The sequence below is a fragment of the Ceratosolen solmsi genome, unplaced genomic scaffold, assembly GCF_000503995.2.
Source record: "Ceratosolen solmsi marchali unplaced genomic scaffold, CerSol_1.0 scaffold27, whole genome shotgun sequence".
Classification (NCBI taxonomy): Eukaryota; Metazoa; Arthropoda; class Insecta; order Hymenoptera; family Agaonidae; genus Ceratosolen; species Ceratosolen solmsi.
This window is the reverse complement of record NW_011948426.1, coordinates 5,764,650-5,782,827: the sequence shown is the minus strand read 5'-3', so window position 1 is coordinate 5,782,827 and position 18,178 is coordinate 5,764,650. Positions and strand designations below refer to the sequence as shown.

Below are 18,178 nucleotides of genomic sequence, written 5' to 3'. Positions count from 1 at the left end.
GATGTTTCAGCATCTCCTATTTTAAGAATATCGTGCAATATGAATTCGAAGGTTTCAAACTTTTCAGTCTTGCTTGAAACTTTTGGAATTTGGACTACAGAGTTTTCGTATATTAGCTTAGATGAGATGTGACTATCTCGCATGCGCAGTAACAAGACGATTATTTTTCATACGCAACGGGCGATTAGGGATAATTTTATTGGTGTTTCGTATTGTACATGTGGGCATCCACCTACCTAATGGATATTCTCCATTTGATAAATCTCTGAAGTGATAGACGTAATCCAATATTGACATGTAAAATGTCATTCTCCAAATAAAAATGTTACATTTTTAAAATATTTGTAAAATAAGAGTGATATTGATTGTAAGCTGTCCTTTCGGAAATATCATTTTAAAAAATCGGTGACTTTATTTAATTTAAATATAAATAAATTTCAATTTATAATTCTTTATAATATTTTAGATTAGATTTTTTTTTTATAATTATAGATTACATATGAAACATCTACATATAAATTTTTTAAACAGTTTTCAATAAGAACATTAGATTTAACTAATATATTACATTATATAATGACATTTAAAAATTACGTTGAAATTAATTGATAAACTAAAAAAGAGAAAAAAAAGATTCGAAAAGGAATAATAAATAAATCATTTTCGTAATTATTAATATCATTTTCTGTAACACTAGTTTTAAGTAATATATTCAATATGTAAAGCAATTAATAAAAAAGACATTAAAAATATTTTCGAAATAAATAATGATATAAATCAATATAAAAGTAAGTATAATGAAAATTTTGTACGGAATATGTTGTTCATATAATTTTAAAACAATTAAATAAAACTATGTAAAATTTATATTTAAAATTTGTTTACCAAATTTTATTAGTATTATAATTTAATTTTATGTATTATAAAATTTTAAATCCAGTAGTCTTAAAAAGGAGATATTTTTTATCTAATTCAAGGTTTGTAAATCTCAATAGATCCTTCAATGCTGCTTTTAGTACATAAAGAAAACTTTATTAATGAATTATTATCAGAATTATTTAAGCAATCAAAATACTTTGTAAGAGATATTAAACTGTTGATATACTGAACTTTGTAAGATAAATAACTACTCGAGTTATTTATTATTATAGTTATAAAATATTTTCATATTAGGACCACATTGAGTTAGTTCATGGTCAATCTTTATTTTTTACTAATTTTATTTTATTACTTAATTCAATTTTGCCGGGCAAGTAATGTATATAAATACGAAATTATTCGGAGGTTATGTTTAACGTGAAAGTTAATACGAAGGCGTTCTTATGAATAGTTTCACAGTATTATTAGGAAAAAAGATTTGTACTTAGAAAACATATCTTTGAGGTATTATATTTAATTTTTAATTTGTCTTTGCTATCATAATATCTTTTCTATTTTCTTTTATTTTCAATATTTGTAACATTATCTTCACTGCAAATAAAGTTTAAATTATTATATCATTTTGTTTAAAGAAGTTGTACTCTTAATTGTTATAACATTTTGTTGAACTGTTAAATAATACAATAAAGTTGAAGGTATTTAAAACATTTCATAATATTTTAATAGTATTTAAAGGTATTTAAAATGGGGGAGCGATATACTATTCACACTCAGTTGGAGCATCTTCAATCTAAATACATTGGAACTGGTCATGCTGACACAACTAAATTTGAATGGCTTGTAAATCAACATAGAGACTCTTGTAGTTCTTACATGGGTCATTATGATCTGTTAAATTTCTTTTCTATTGCCGAAAATGAAGCTAAAGCCCGAGTTCGTTTCAATCTTATGGAAAAAATGTTACAACCCTGTGGTCCACCACCAGAAAAGCCAGAAGATTAATGTGTAGTTTGTTTATGTTTAAGTGTATAAAAAAAACATTTTATTTAATTAAGAATCAATAAAAATATATTTGTACTATAATGAATATATAACATTATTTTTCTTGTTGATTTTTCTTTTTTATCATCTTCAGTATAGATTTTCTAAGAGCTTCTTGTAGTACTGGATAAATTTCATTACTTGTTTTACTCAAAATATCAATTGAACTATTTACAAAATTTATATCCATACTTCCTGTTAGAAAAAATTCTGATATTTGATCATGTTGTGACAACATTGCTTGCATTATTATTCCATGATTTACTGGCTTTAATTTTTTAATAGTTTTGAGGCAAAGTGCCTCTTCTTTATAAGTAGGATCTATTATAAATAAATCATCATAAATAACCTAAAGAAATTAAAACATTTTTAATATTTATATGTATTTAGAAAATAAATTTTAAATAATCTAATAATTTACAACAGTTACTGCAGTTACAATTCCAAACATCGGCACACTTGCATTTGCCAATGCTAGGCTTGCAGCCATAATTGCAGTGCTTAAGGCTGATCCATCATTGTCTAATACTAAGGCATAAATATCTACTTGAAAATTTGGGAACTCATGCTAAAATATAAATTTTATTTTAATTTTGATATATTGTCACTTTTAATTAGATAATAATATATATATAGTAATCATTATATTACTCTACAAACAGCTGGTTCTAAGGCTCTTTGCATGATAAGACTGTATTCTTTTTCTTCAGCATCTTGTTGGTGACCTTTCCTTTTACATGAAGCAAAAGGGGCAAATTTAAATTCACAGAATAACTCTCCTTGTGTACTATATTGTGCTTTATTTGGAATTTCTCTTGGATCAAAAACAGAACATATAACTCTGGTTTGGCCCATTTCAACATAAGCCGAACCTTTTGCTTGGCTCACAACTCCAATTCTAATAACTGATGCATTACCATTTTATTTAAAATATTGCAAAATAATTAATATAATTAAACATACTTACACATTTTTCTGAACTCATTATGTTTTCTTTTATCAACTCGAAATTGAAGTTGATTTTTTATTAACAATTCTGAAGATTCTGAATTCAAATTAGTATAAATACTATATGGAACCGTTGCATCGGGTCCGTTTATGCGTTTCGAATCATTAGGCATTTTTAATAAATATTTATAAAACGTCTTAATATTATTAATAATTTGAACACAATTTATATTATGTTGAATTTTTAAAATTCCGACAAGGTTATTTTAAATCTATTATAAAGATAATTAATTTTACATTATTATTAATTTAAGTATACTAAATTATGGGGTATGTGTATCACTGCATTTTAATTATACAATAATTCATCACAATAATTGTAATTAATACAAGAAATTTAATAATATTATTAAAACTTAAAAAATTTACAATTAAAGTAATGTAAAAACTACCAAATATCTAATTATTTATAATTTCAGAATTATGAATGCGCTTAATTTGCTTCTTAGTAAAAATGAATAATTAATGATTTGTTAAAAGTTTGTTTGAATTGGTACTATTTACTTTACAGTTTGAACATTTTGAACAGTTTGACTAGGCATCTAATTACCCCGCTAAAATTTGAATAGAAAATAATATTTGAAAAAATAAAAGTTGTGATTCGAATTTAGTTTTAAAGCTTAAGCAATAAACAAAAAATATGTAAAAAAATTAATCGTAAATAAATTTAAAACAAATACTGTTTCATTAGTCCATAATATTTATCGTCATTAATTCAAATATTAATTTAGTACTATAATTAATTTTCTGGATATCATATTACAAATTATCACATTGAAATTTTTATTATTATTTTTGGATACAATTTCCACAATAACAACTGTTTAGATTATTATTGATTAATTGTGTCATAAACGTGCTTAATGATATTAAAAATGTAATGGAATCAGTATATTTTTAATACTAATTTTACTAAGTTTTTGTCACAGGCATGAGGTAACGGTATTTGAACATTTTTTCGTTTTGTAGCTTTATTCTTCAAATATATATATAATTTTTTTATTCATAATGTCATACAAGTTAAAGTGTAATAATTATCTTGAAAATATCAACCGCTCCATAATTAATCGTGTTCAATTAAAAATTGGAAAAAAAATTATAATTTTTAATTCTAAATTACGATCGTAGTTGCCGTAAATGTTACATTCTATTATTTCCAAAGAATATTAAGTAATTACACTCATATGAGACATAAATGTGGCATTTAGCTACAGTTCCTAATTGTGTAAAGACAATTCTTGCAAATACATTTAAAATTCTAGAATTTAACTTCACTTTATAATAATTCAATGTTCAATATTTGAATCTCTTTTTAAAAGACATTCTTATTGTTCTTGACTCATTCAACTAATACAAGTAAATAATGGAGAAAAGAAATTATCATTTTTTTTCCAAAAAAAGATTGTCAATTTTACAATAGATTGTCGAATGATATCCTAATTTCAAGTTTATCATATAATCTTAATGACATCTAAATTCGCGCGCATATGAGAGCCAACCAGTACAAGGCCAATTGTGCGCAAAATCAAGAATATAAACGTGATATACAGAATTGATCGTGGGAAGACTGAAGCGCAGAACGCCTGTATGCTTCAGATTTGTGTTTCGTCCAGCACAATTACCGGTTGGGACGACTAAATTAATAGCCGATTATACTTTTTAATTCTTTTCGTAGCAACCTTTCTTTCATACAACCTCAACGAAGTGATCAGAGAATTTTATTTCGAGAACAATAAAGGCCGAAGGGTAAAAACATGGCGCGATCTTTATATAAATTGAGTCGTGAACTATATGGACACACTGGAGATGTTAGAGATTTGGCTGTTGCAGCCGATGGGAGTCTTGCATCGGCCTCTAGAGATAAAACCGGTATCTTCTGGAGGTTTGAAGAGTAGGTTTACTATTGTTATGATTTTTTCGAGCATATTTTGTTTTTCGATATTCTTTGTGTTATAATATACTTTTATTTTAGTATTCTGTACAATCGTTTTTTTCTCTCTTTTTTCTTTTTTTTCTTTTTTTTCTTTTATAGACGATTTATATTACGAACTATAAGTAGCATATATAATCATTTTTAACGAGTCTCTGGTATAAATAAATACAAAATTAATGAATAAGTGAATAAAACAGTTGCCTTTTCCAAAAGAAATCTGACATTCTAAGTTTTACAATAAGTCAAATTATAATTAATGATTATTGTATTTAAAAGTTGTTATCACGTATGTCTTTAAATTTACACCTTACATCTTAGTTCTTATAATTTAACCTTGCCAATTATTTATACGTTATTTATGCACTGTATTGTCATAGCTTATTGCGTATTATCATTATATAAAATGGTATAAATGACAGAAAGAAAAAGGTAAGCTACTGTCTATTTTGAAAAATATCATGATTAACAAATCTTTTATAAAAGAAATTTTGCTTTTTATTTATTCCCAACAGTTTATTGCAATGATTTTATAAATTTATTTGTTTCCTATTAATTTTAATTTTCATTATTTAATAATTTTTTGTATACAACATTATTTTATCATTGATTGAATTAAAATGAAAATAAATTTTTTCATGAATTTGTACAATTGCTTAAACAATCTCTTTTTATATCTATTAATATGAGTTACAAATAAGTGTAATGTAAGAGAACATGTATTAAATGTAATAAAGTATACAGATTATTAATAAGCCAGATTATATGATTTAATAGAAGGTAGAATAATTTAATTATAATTACAAAAATGTGTATGAGAATGATATTGAAATATATTTTTCATTAATTAAATATTCATTTTAATTTTTATTTCATGATTGAAATGATGGAACAGAGGAAATTATATACAAAATGTAGTAATGAAGGGTCACAGTAATTTTGTTAGTTCAGTGTGTATTATTAATCCAAATCATAAGTACCCAAAAGGCTGTATCATAACTGGAAGTAATGATAGTCATATTTTTATTTATAATCCTGGAGAAACAGAGCCTGTTCACAAAATCAAAGCGCATGAAAATACAGTATGTGCATTACAAACTAGCAATTTTGATAAAGAATCTTTTCTCAGTAGTTCATGGGATGTTACAGCAAAATTGTGGAATTTAAATAATTTAGAAAACCCACAAATTACATTTGCAGGTCATGCAGCAGCTGTTTGGTGCGTATCAGATTTAGCAAATGGTTATATAGTAACAGGAGCTGCAGATAAAATTGTAAACGTATATTTAAGAAATGGAGTTATTGTGCATAAACTTAAAGGTCATACAGATTGTGTTAGAGATATTGCTGTTATTAATGAAAATGAATTTTTAACGTGTGCCAATGATGCTATAATTAAACGATGGATTGCAGCGACTGGAGATTGCTTAGGTGATTTTTATGGACACTCAAACTACATTTATAGTATGTCAGCTCTTTATGGTGGAAATTTAGTAGTGTCATCTGGGGAAGATAAAACAATTAGAGTTTGGTTAAAAGGCGAAATAGATCAAACTATTACACTCCCTGCACAATCAGTTTGGTGCGTCAAATTGTTGCCTAATGAAGATATTGCATGTGGATCTTCGGATGGAATTCTTAGAATATTTACAACTGATTCAAAAAGGTACGCAGATTCTGAGACTATTCAAAAGTTTGAGGAAAGTGTTGCATATACCGAACAGACACAAGATTTTGGCGATTTAAAAACAAATGAGTAAGTTTGGATTCTCGGTAAATAGCAACCCCATAATCTAGAAAATAATGAGATTTTTAATGTTTAATTGAAAAGTTTACCAGATTCAAGTTCACTACATCAGCCTGGCAAGAAAGATGGTGAGATTAAATTAGTTAAAGAAGATACTAATGTAAAAGCTTATAGTTGGTCTCAAAAAGAACTAAAGTGGAATCTTGTTGGTGATGTAATGGGTGGCAATAGCAGTAATTCTGGAAAGCAATTATTCAATGGAATTGAATATGATTATATTTTCTCTGTTGACATACAAGATGGAATTCCTCCACTAAAATTACCCTATAATAATGGACAAGATCCTTGGCTTGTCGCTCAAAAATTTATCGATGATAATAGCCTCAGTCAATTATATCTTGAACAAGTGCGTTTTGTTATGTTGAAATGATTATTAAAATAAAGTAAAAATTATAAGCTATTAAATATTCTATCAAATGTATATTCAAATTAATTTTTATTTTATGAACAATTTACTTTTAAATTCTTCATTTTTTTGTTGAATAATTTAATGAATTTCAGGTTGCAAATTTTATAATAAAAAATTCAAAGGTAGCCCCAGTTGTAAATAGCAAACAATATGATGATCCATATACCGGAACCAGTCGACACATACCAAATTCACTAGCACAAACAGTTCATCAACCAGTAGACTCATCAATGGTTAAACCATTAAGTGCTTCTTTAAATCCGTCCACATACATACCATTAACAACATTTTTAAAATTGGAACAAGCAAATGTAACCGCTATTCATGGTATTATATTATTTAATACGCTTTTAAAATTTGAATTATCATATTTTCTTCAAGTATAAGATTTTGCTTTTATAATTCAGATCATTGATTTTGAATTATATTCTGTTTTTAGAAAAACTTAAAGAATTTAACTTAAAACAACAAAGTGAAGGCCAAAGTGTATTAGAAGACAAATTAGAATCTGTGATAAAGCTTGCTCTTAATGAAAATCAAGAAATAATAGAAGCTGAAACAATCAACACTTTAATGACACTTTTAAGGTGGCCTGACTCATTTGTTTTTCCCATTCTTGATATTGCACGTTTGGCAGTTTTGCAAGCAACTGTAACTGATAAACTTTGTACAGACGAATTCTTTCACTTACTTGAAAGGCATTTAAGTAAAGATGCAATTGCAGCAAATCAAATGCTTACATTTCGGCTATTCGCAAATATGTTTGTTCATGATGTAGGAGAAAGACTGTGTCTTCGATATAAAAACGAATTATTAAAATTTATTCCCGATTTAACCTCACCTGCCAACAAAAATACTCAAGTAAATATAAAATAAGAAATCAATTTTTTTATTATATTTTCACTTTCAAAGTCCAAAGAAATGTGACTTACAACTAAATTTAAAATTATGATTCAATTTACTATTATACAAAAGTGAATAAATAATTTGTTGTTTGTTTTATCAGATTGCAGTATCAACGTACATTTTAAATTTAGTGGTGTCTCTTACCAAAAGAAATGATGTAACAGGAAAGACTCAAGTCTTGAATACTATTTGTAATTGCTTTACATTCTTCAAGGAAGCTGAAGCGATATTTAGAATTTTTGTTGGACTAGGTACTTTACTAAAAAAATCTGTTGCTGATGAGCGTGCACAATTAGTTAATATTTTGCTAGAATCCGAATACGTACTAAGTACTTTAAAAAGGGTGTCAGACGGTTTAGAGCCAAATTTACAAAATAAGCTTGTATGTGTTTCGAAAGATATCATTAATTTGATTTTTTAGAATAGAATCATAATAATATTTTCTTGTCATTTTTTTATATTAAATTATTATGTGCATAAGAAAATGGTTATTTCTTTGAATAAATTAAGTACAGTTAATTTACAACTTTTAATTGAAAATCGACATAACTTGTAAGTGTAGTAATCATTATAATAACAATGTATTGATCATCTGTTATAAATGAATAAATATTTTTGTAATTTGGCATTTTCATTTTTTCAGTCTATATTATAAAATAAGAAAATTTTTGTATTAAACGTTTTAAATAATTTTAGATGTTCCTAAAACTAGTTTACTACTTTTATAGTACTCTATAGTATTTTAAATTATAATTATTATCGATATTTTAACAATAAAAATAATATGTACCTTATTTATTTAAACTTAAATAATTAAATAGTTTCGTTTTGTTTTATTTTTTAAATCTATGTAGATTTTATAATATAAATTTGTTTACATTGTTGTGTAATACGTTACGATAATAATGTTATATTAAAATACGTAATGTCTAATATAATTTAGAAAATCAAATAAATATTTCTACAAACTGTTATTTATTAATTATAATATCAAATAAAATAATTTTTCGTTAATTATAATTTGTATTACTATAAATTTATATTGAAAACTGTATAATTTCTGTTTTCAATATAATTTTATTAATATTTTTTTATTTTTATATCAAGTGTATTAATATTATCTGTAATTTAAAGCAGTAATACAAAATTCACGCAATAAATTTATAAGTTTTCTAATTTTTAGTAATTTTTTTAAAATTAATAAGGATGAATTATCATTTCTTTGATTTTATTTTAAATGAACGATAATTTGTAATCCCCTTATTAATAAGATCGTATACATTTAAGCAACTACTTTATATACAAATTTCGAATTTTTAAATTTAAAATATAATATTAATAAGATTTTCTTAATTCAAATACATTTTAACTTCGCACATTGAAATTATTCGATTTTAATAAATGTTGGCTAAATTAAAAAATTCTCTTTTGCTTTTTTGTTTTTATATGTATTTTAAATCTTAAACAAAATTCATATAGGATAAAAAATTAATGATATTTTCGTTTTATTTAGTATATTCATCATACTTTTGTTTTATTCTAGATAAAATGATTAATGATTTACACAGCTTTATGACAATTACAATGCGTAAGAAGTAGAATACAATTATTTCTTAAAAAAATTTATAAAATTATAAGTACGAATAATAATAATTGAGACATAATATTTTTTCAATAAAAGTAAAAATAAATGAGAATAGAATCAATTTTTTTTAAAGAAATTAGATAATTCTATAATAAATTTTAGTGAGAAAAAACTTTATTAACAATTCTGCATTTAAAGTATTCGAGATTTGAGTAAAAAAGGGTTTTATTCTTTAAGATTTTTGAGAAACTATATTTTAGTACAGAATAATAAGAACGCTATATATATATATATATATATATATATAACAATAAATAATATTGTATATTCTTTTGTTATTAATAATTTTACCGATTATTGATAATTTAAAGAATGAAATTCAAATAGAGTAAATTTTGTTGTCTCATTACAAACAATGTATACTATATAAAGTTACAGGTGAAAGTATTATTATTATAATAAAAGAAAAAATCGTGTCTATTAAGACATTTTTTAAATTTCAATTTTTTTAGAATAATAAATAAAAATAATAAATAATAATATTCATATTATAAAAATTATAAAATAAGCGATATAATTATTTTTATTAGTTAATTTTAAAATAAATATTTTAAAATATTGTTATGTAAAATACTATTTTCATTTTGTACATACGTTATTTATAATAGGTATAAATATTAAAATTTGTTTATTTTTTTTGAATAATTAAACATATAAATAGAAAAGTTTATTCCATACAAAAATTATTTAAACATATTCTAAGTATATCTGTTAAACATTTATCATTTTATTAAGAAATTCTTTAAATTTACAAGCAATAATTTATTACCTTAAGAGTATTTTTTATGTTTTGAATTTAGAATTTTAAAAGAGATTATTCAATCCTTTTATTCTTTACAGATTCTTTCACATATTTTAAACTAATAAAAACATAATTTTGCAATAAATTTCTCAAAATTGTTATATCTAGAATTACTTTTGGGAACTAATGAAAAATCTAACTTGTGATTATTTTTATAGCTAATTCTCTATTTGTATTATATATTTATAAGTCAATATAAAATAAAACACAGTTTCTATTAAATTTGAAGTATAATAATATTAAGTGTATAATAATGAATAATGTCTTTGAATTATAATATTTTAAAGATATAATATTATACGATATTTGCCACTATTTAATGAAATTATTAAAAATTTAGAATGGATATTTTATATTTTAACTTTGTTTTCTCTTTAATTCATAAGTAGTAGAAACAAAAAGTTATGAAGTTAATTCACTTAAAATCTACAAAATATATATGTAAGTATGAATTAATTTATATAATTTATAATTGCATAAAGTAGATAACCACGTTGAAAGGTTGAATTAAAAAAATATTTATAAATTGAATTACTACGTCATAATGGATAAAATTTACCTTTAATAGTTTATATGAATTACAAGTTTTTATAGATTTAAAAAATTATTGTTTGTATTTATCATGATATTTTTATCGTAATTTTATTGCTATAATAATTAATTAAAGTAAGTAATGAAATTAATGCCTATAGCTAATTTGAGTAAGAATTTATTCAACAAAACAAGTTAAAAATTTTCTCTATTAATATTATACGTAAGCTGTTATTATAGAAATTAAATTATAGTAAAATATTAACTGACATCACTTTCATAACATTACAATTTATAATATGTACTTGTCTATATTTTTATTTTTAATTTATTTTTAAATTCCTTAGATAACATAAATTTCAAATTTAGGTTTCTAAATTTACTTTTTAGAAAATAAATATTTAACAGATAAAATTATTATATAATAATTATCACTTTAAGGCTTTTCAAAAACAAATTGTATTTATTATTCTTGTCATATAATTTTTTAAACAAAATACTATCGTGATAAAAATTTAAAAGTGATTTACATCGATTTTGAAAATTAATGAGTTAGAATTTCTAATTTTTAATTTTAATTTGCCATTATGATAATCAAAGAATTTTTAATTAAATTTGAAATGAAAAAAATTTTATTTGTAAAATATGTATAAGTTAGTTGTATTAAAAGGATTATATTGACTTACTCGTAAAGATAACATGTCTTATTAATAATTTAAAAATAAATTAGAATTATGATTATAATTGTAATAATAGAAATAAAGAAAAATATTTATAATTTTTTACTTTGAATTTTAATCGTTAATCGTAACAATATCAAACATACTTTTATGAACATTTTTTGTATTTGACTTATTTCTTAAATTATTAAATTTTTTCCACATAATAATAGCCAATATAAAATATAAAATAAAATGATGCACTTTAAGAAAGAAAAACTAATACAAAAGGTATTATGATGAAAATTACGATGATTTTTTAGGTAAAGAAAAATGTATTTCTAACAAAAGTCAATTAAAATATTTACAACGATGAATGTAAAATAATAACTTAAATAATACAGTTGGTATTTAATTTAATTTTTTGACAAATGCTTTTCAATTTTTTTCTTTGTAAGAACACATAACAGACAACAGTGTAGTAGTAGAATATTATTATTACAGTAACGATGAATGCATACATGATATCGGCATTCGTTTCTTCGATTTTCTACACGCATCCGTATGCTAACATGCATTTATTTATGCATACATAAATCTGTTATTACATATAAACGTAAGTTGTGCATATTATTTTTCGAATCGATTTCGAAAACTCCAGATTAAATTATTCAGTATTTATAATTTCAACAACGTAATTATTTTTAATATAATTTTTTACAAGGAATACTTTATAATCACTTTATCTATAAAGTGATTTTAAACAAAATATATCGTCTATTTGACAAAAATTAAGTTATTCTATATTTACATATCAAATTACAAGTATTACATAATTATAAAAAACTTGTATTTTTCATTAAAACAAATACGTTGAATTTCAATTTTGTTTTACTTAATAAGATAAAAATATTATATTTAAGTTAGTTTGGTATACTTAATAATTAGCAACGCATTAACATTTATTAAAAAATAAAAAGAATCAAATGCAATGGTATGCAACTATTTTATATTAAAAAACGGAATGTTAAAAAAAAAATCGTTATTTTATTTGAACAATTAAAAATAAAATATTAATGTTTTTTCTGTCATGTTATAGTGAGACTTTTTCTTTAACTAGGAAATACTTTATTCACCATGGGTCTTCATGTTTTTTATCCTATACATATCTCCTCTTGTGAAGTAATTGCATGAACAAATAGTATTACATTCACAAATTGTATTTATCCTAAAAACGCATTGATTATTAATTTTTTCATTAATATACACAGCACATTGAGAAAGATGACTTATCTTTTTTTTTTTATTATTTTTTTTTTTACAAGGCGTCTGTATTTAGCCGAATTGTACCTGAATGTTCTGAAGGCGATTTTTTCAAGCTTCACTCGTTGTTTTTTCTTATTTTCACTATTCAATATTACAAAAATATTTTCGACATAAAATAGGAAAATTTTCTAGCTATTTTTGTTATTATATTGACTGAATGATACACGTGATGGAAAATACGTGAAGGAAATGCCACATCTTGATAAATTACATATACATCATAGCTTTTATGTTTTCAGAAAATTTCATACGCTTGAACAAATTACGCTTTTTCTATAAGTAACCATGATAATAAAGTTACTGAACAAAATACTGGATAATAAACTATAGAAAATAGATTATTCCTTTTTCCATTATATTAACACATTTCAGTAATTAGGTATTTTATTCCTGTTTCAATTTATATAAAAAAAATTAAGTATAATTTTTGTATTTAAGGCTTGAACATACTTTCTTCCTTTTTTTCTTACTAAATATAATTATATTATATTGTTACAAAAGAAAACATTTTGTTGCACAAAGTAAATTGGAATATTCATTAATATATAATTTCGGTCAGAAAAGTTCAATTTTCGTTATATTCACAAAAATTGTAACTATATTTATACTTAAATTAACGTTTTTCATACGCAATTAATTTAGAATTAATAGTGAAAAAATCTTTCTAATTCATTGAATATTTTTTACTAATTAAAAAAGTATCTTTCTATTAAATATATATAAATTTTAATTCTTTATAATTTATGTTTTAAAAGTTTCATATATTTTTTATTAATTGTTTTTTTTGAAAACACTAATGATGTTTTAGAAAAAAATTTTCACTTCTAAAATATATTTTTAATTAGAATGCATGTAGTGAAACAGGAATGTTGAATAAGGAAAACTCTTGTTACTAAAAATTAGTACTTTTACAGAATTTTCCTCTAATAAGATTAATAGTAATATTTAAAACATTAAATTATTAAGAAAAATATTAAAGTATATTTCAAAAAAGTTTTTTGGTTAAAATTTATTTATATATACTATTATTGAACAATATATTAATTTACAACTGAAACTGGTGTAGCCGCTATATTTTTAATAATAATATAAATGAAGATATTTGTGTATTAACGTTCGTATTGCTAAAATTAATAGAATTAATTTATAATATAAAAGATTAATAAATAAATATTTGTTATAAAGATGAGTGTATATTAATGTTAAAAAAAAATTAAAATAATAACTATAAAAACTCGAAAGGCAAAAATAATAACGATACGATAATAATCAAAAGATTAAATCATATATTTAAGATGTCAGATTAACGGTTAAAAGACATTTATCAAACTTTTAATAATGATATTAATTCAAAATGAATCACATGTGAACGAAGTGCAATTATTTTTTAATAAATATATATACAGGTATATATAGAAAATTGAAAGTTAAATAGAATTTGATAATGATTTCTGATTTATTTGCTTTATGGTTGATACTAGTAATAAGATTATGATGCGTCTAATGATGACAACAAACAATTTTAATTTTGTAATTTGAATGATGATATCACTGAGTTAAAAAAGGTTTTTCAATCCAACCGTAATATTAAATAAATAAACATTTTTCTATGTAGATGTATTGTATTGATTGGTCAAAGTTTATTTTGAAAGCTGCATTACTGTTTATAAATAATTATTATTGCATATGCACTTCATACGTTGAAAACTGCTCAGGAACATAAAAATAATATTTTACAAAGAATCTCTAAATTGAAATTATCTAAAAACAAATACCAGCAAAATTGGCGTGGAAATTGAAGAAATGATAATGCTGAAATTGAGTTTAAAAAATTTATTTTATTAAACAACTATTTTTATCATAAAGCTTAGAGTTCATTTCTGAAGCTTAGAAATTTATCTTCTAGCATAGTTTTATTCAAAAATAAATTCTCTATTATGTATTTCATAAGCTGGATTTTCTAAGTTTTTGAATAGTAAAAAACCGATATTCTTGTCTTATTTCCATTTTAAATAACTATATCAACTATTACTATATAATATTTGGCACATAAATAAATTTTATACAATCAAAAGATGAGGTAATTTGTTTTAATTCTCCTGATATTTCAATTCATGGTAAATATATTTTCAAGATATTACAGGACATATTCGATCGAATAAATTCAAAATTCATAATTTATATGAAGTAAATATTATATTTTATGTTAGTATAAATAGTATTTTGTAATTCTAGTATAATTAGAATAATATTATCCTAGTAAATAGCTTCTTTTTATATAAACTCTCTCCCTTATGAATAATAAATGTAAAGATCAATTTTGTGGGATTAAAAGTTTGCTGATATATCGACCAGAAAAATTTAAACGAAATACGTAACATTATACAAGAATTATTGGTATTAATTTTTCGTTTATGTATTTTCTATTAAGCGTAATAAAGTAATTGATATTACAAAAAAAAGTTTATAATAAATAATTGAAACTGTAAAAAAATTTTTAATTTTAATACGTATACATAAACTTCTTTAATGAGTTAATATTCAGTGCTAATTAAGAGATATTTATACTTATGAAAAATATTGATATTAATGATGTTATTAAATAGTATATTTAAATTGTATATTATAAATATACTAATATCTTTTACAGAGATTTGTCGAATACTAGCTAGAGAAACGTACTTGACAACAATTGTATTACATTTTTTTGCAAAATGTATTTGCCATTCGAAAAATTGAAGTATTTTTAATTTAATGATAATTAGTATTCGATTGATAAAAATAATTAATGATACATATAGAATTTTTATATTCAAAACATAGTTATATTTTTAATACATAATTAGTTATAATTATTCAATTATATACAAAAATATTAGAATAAATAGAATATATAATAAATGTTTGTATAATTAATGTATATTGAATATATAACATCGATCGAGATGACACATAAACATTAATTTAGTAATCTATTAATTGCCAATAATAAAATGTAACGTTAAACTTTACTTTATAATAAAAATATTCTTTAAGAAAATTTACTTTAATTAGAAAAAACAATTCATCGATTTGAATAATTTTTTGATTTTATCTTATGTAATGGTAAATTATTAGTATTTATGTATTGTACATATTATCTGTATGTATTATAAGTTCAATTCAATTTATTCCTGCTTTTGTCTACAAACAAACATTATTTTAAAGATATCGTATTTACATACGAAATAATTTAGAATAATAATTTAGAATAGTACAGATAAATGAAATTAATTATTTATAATAGTAAAATGAGAATTTTTCTAACTTTATTTATATATTATAATCTAACGTGATAATTACATTAGCAACTATAATAAAATCAACTATAATAAAACAAAACTATAATTAATAAAGTTTAATAATTTAATTAAAAAGTGCATTATCAGTTTTATCACTACTGTTTTTAGAACTGTATTATTAATAATTAAGTTAGTGATAATTTAATTCATATTTTAGTCTTTAATAACTGGTAGAAAATCCATGTAAAATATTTAGACACCTTAAATGCAATTATTTACTAAGATCAGAAATAAATTAAATGAAATTTTAATAAATATATTTAATTAATAATTTGTAAAAACACATTAATTGATATACAATAGAAGGTGGATGAATTTTCAGTCTTTTCATGTAAAAACAAATTAAAAACGCTTAAACAAGAGAGATTGGGGTAGCCGATAAACTTCTTTCTCGCAAAGAAAATAATATATATTTTTGTATTACAGTCTATAGTATAAAGAATAAAATGATTCTTAAAAATAAAATTTTGATATCACAAAAACGTAAGCCTTAGTAGTATGATGTAACAATAAATATTTGGAATTATATCTCTAACGTAACAAAATTTATTAAAAAAATGTTTTTAATGACAATATATTTCTATTTATCGACTAAATATTATTTGTAGACAATGACAATAAAATATACGGAGAGCTTTTATTAAAGTAATAATGATATGGCGATTTAGTCAACTTAAACAACACTGCTTAAGCTATCATAACAAGAATTACAGGTTCGAATATTAATTATATTATATCATTACAATTTTCCTAAATGGGTAACAATAATCCAAACACACGTTACTTATAATCAATATACTATTGTACTATTATCCAATTCAACTTGTTGTTTTGATCGTAATAAACTTATTCAATTTGATACGCTTTTTCCATGCATGGCTCGTCTTTATTCACAGACATTATCATTTTTGAGCAATTTTGATTTAAAGATAAAAAAATAGATCATGTAATACTTAGTGATGATAATGGAAACTATGATATAAAATTGAAATTTTATTTAATATAGATTACGGTACATTACAATATATCTATTATATTATATATAATTGTCAGAAACCAATGGAAGCCATAGATTACAGGGAAAATGTAATATCAAATTTTCAAAGTGAATTGTTATAATAAAAAAAAATTTTTTAATTAAAATAGCGGTTAATCAACTGGTTCAGAGGAACTCTGGTTCGTTCACTACTGAAGAAGCACTTAAGAGACTAGAGATAAATAATTCATCGATATCAATTAGTTTGTGCATTATTAGTAATAGTATTGATAAAAATATTAATTTATTATACCGTTTTGTTATTTTTATAAAAATATGTTATTTCCGGACATATACACTTTATGTGGGACTTGTTTACTTTATTTTCAACAATATTATAATTTAATTAGTGATATTTCGTACTATTGTTCACGAATACGAGAATATTCTACTTTACATCGAATGATGCTTTATTCATATATAATATTTATACATGAATCCTATTTAAGAAATTTATGATAGAGGCATAATAAACATCTTGCGCCTAAAAACTGTGACCACCATACAAATTGATAGAATATAATACTTCTGAAGATATGGACAATTATATACTATAGAATTTGCTTTTTGTTGAATGAAATCGTAAAATTATTTTTAATGGCAACGTCATTCTTTTAAATTAAAATAATAATACTATTTCCACAGTCTATTATGATTATAATAATTACGTACACACTGTGAAGCAAAGGCACTTTTTTAAGTTTATAAAATGGCATGATTAATTATGTAGGATATTTATACATCCTTCTCATCTCTGCCTTTTATTTTCATAAATTAACTAGATAAAATAATTATCACAAAGATTGTCTGTTAATATAAAGAAATATTAGTATTTAATCAAATTATCAACGCAAAGAA

The 18,178-nt window shown here is 22.6% G+C and overlaps 3 protein-coding genes across 5 annotated transcripts; 2 read left to right on the top strand and 1 right to left on the bottom strand.

Moving 5' to 3' along the window:
- Positions 1-1,228: 1,228 nt before the first annotated feature.
- On the top strand, positions 1,229-1,966 carry Sf3b5 (splicing factor 3B subunit 5). 2 transcript variants are annotated; one of them, XM_011500898.1, is made up of 2 exons: positions 1,229-1,383; positions 1,615-1,966. In XM_011500898.1, the coding sequence occupies exon 2, from the start codon at positions 1,624-1,626 to the stop codon at positions 1,879-1,881; it is 258 nt and encodes an 85-aa protein (XP_011499200.1). In that variant the 5' UTR covers positions 1,229-1,383; positions 1,615-1,623; the 3' UTR covers positions 1,882-1,966. The 2 variants fall into 2 exon arrangements, with proteins under 2 accessions (XP_011499200.1, XP_011499198.1); XM_011500896.1 differs by having other exon boundaries at positions 1,606-1,966.
- LOC105363254 (exosome complex component MTR3) lies at positions 1,943-3,104 on the bottom strand. The gene is made up of 4 exons (XM_011500899.1): positions 2,888-3,104; positions 2,572-2,825; positions 2,342-2,488; positions 1,943-2,269 (listed from the first exon to the last, which is right to left on the bottom strand). The coding sequence occupies exons 1-4, from the start codon at positions 3,039-3,041 to the stop codon at positions 1,976-1,978; spliced, it is 849 nt and encodes a 282-aa protein (XP_011499201.1). The 5' UTR covers positions 3,042-3,104; the 3' UTR covers positions 1,943-1,975.
- A 1,349-nt stretch (positions 3,105-4,453) lies between these two features.
- Plap (phospholipase A2 activator protein) lies at positions 4,454-8,445 on the top strand. Of its 2 annotated transcripts, none has more exons than XM_011500894.1 (6): positions 4,454-4,819; positions 5,754-6,614; positions 6,690-7,011; positions 7,167-7,401; positions 7,514-7,935; positions 8,081-8,445. In XM_011500894.1, the coding sequence occupies exons 1-6, from the start codon at positions 4,683-4,685 to the stop codon at positions 8,399-8,401; spliced, it is 2,298 nt and encodes a 765-aa protein (XP_011499196.1). In that variant the 5' UTR covers positions 4,454-4,682; the 3' UTR covers positions 8,402-8,445. The 2 variants fall into 2 exon arrangements, with proteins under 2 accessions (XP_011499196.1, XP_011499197.1); XM_011500895.1 differs by having other exon boundaries at positions 4,455-4,819; positions 6,059-6,614.
- The last annotated feature ends 9,733 nt before the right edge of the window (positions 8,446-18,178 follow it).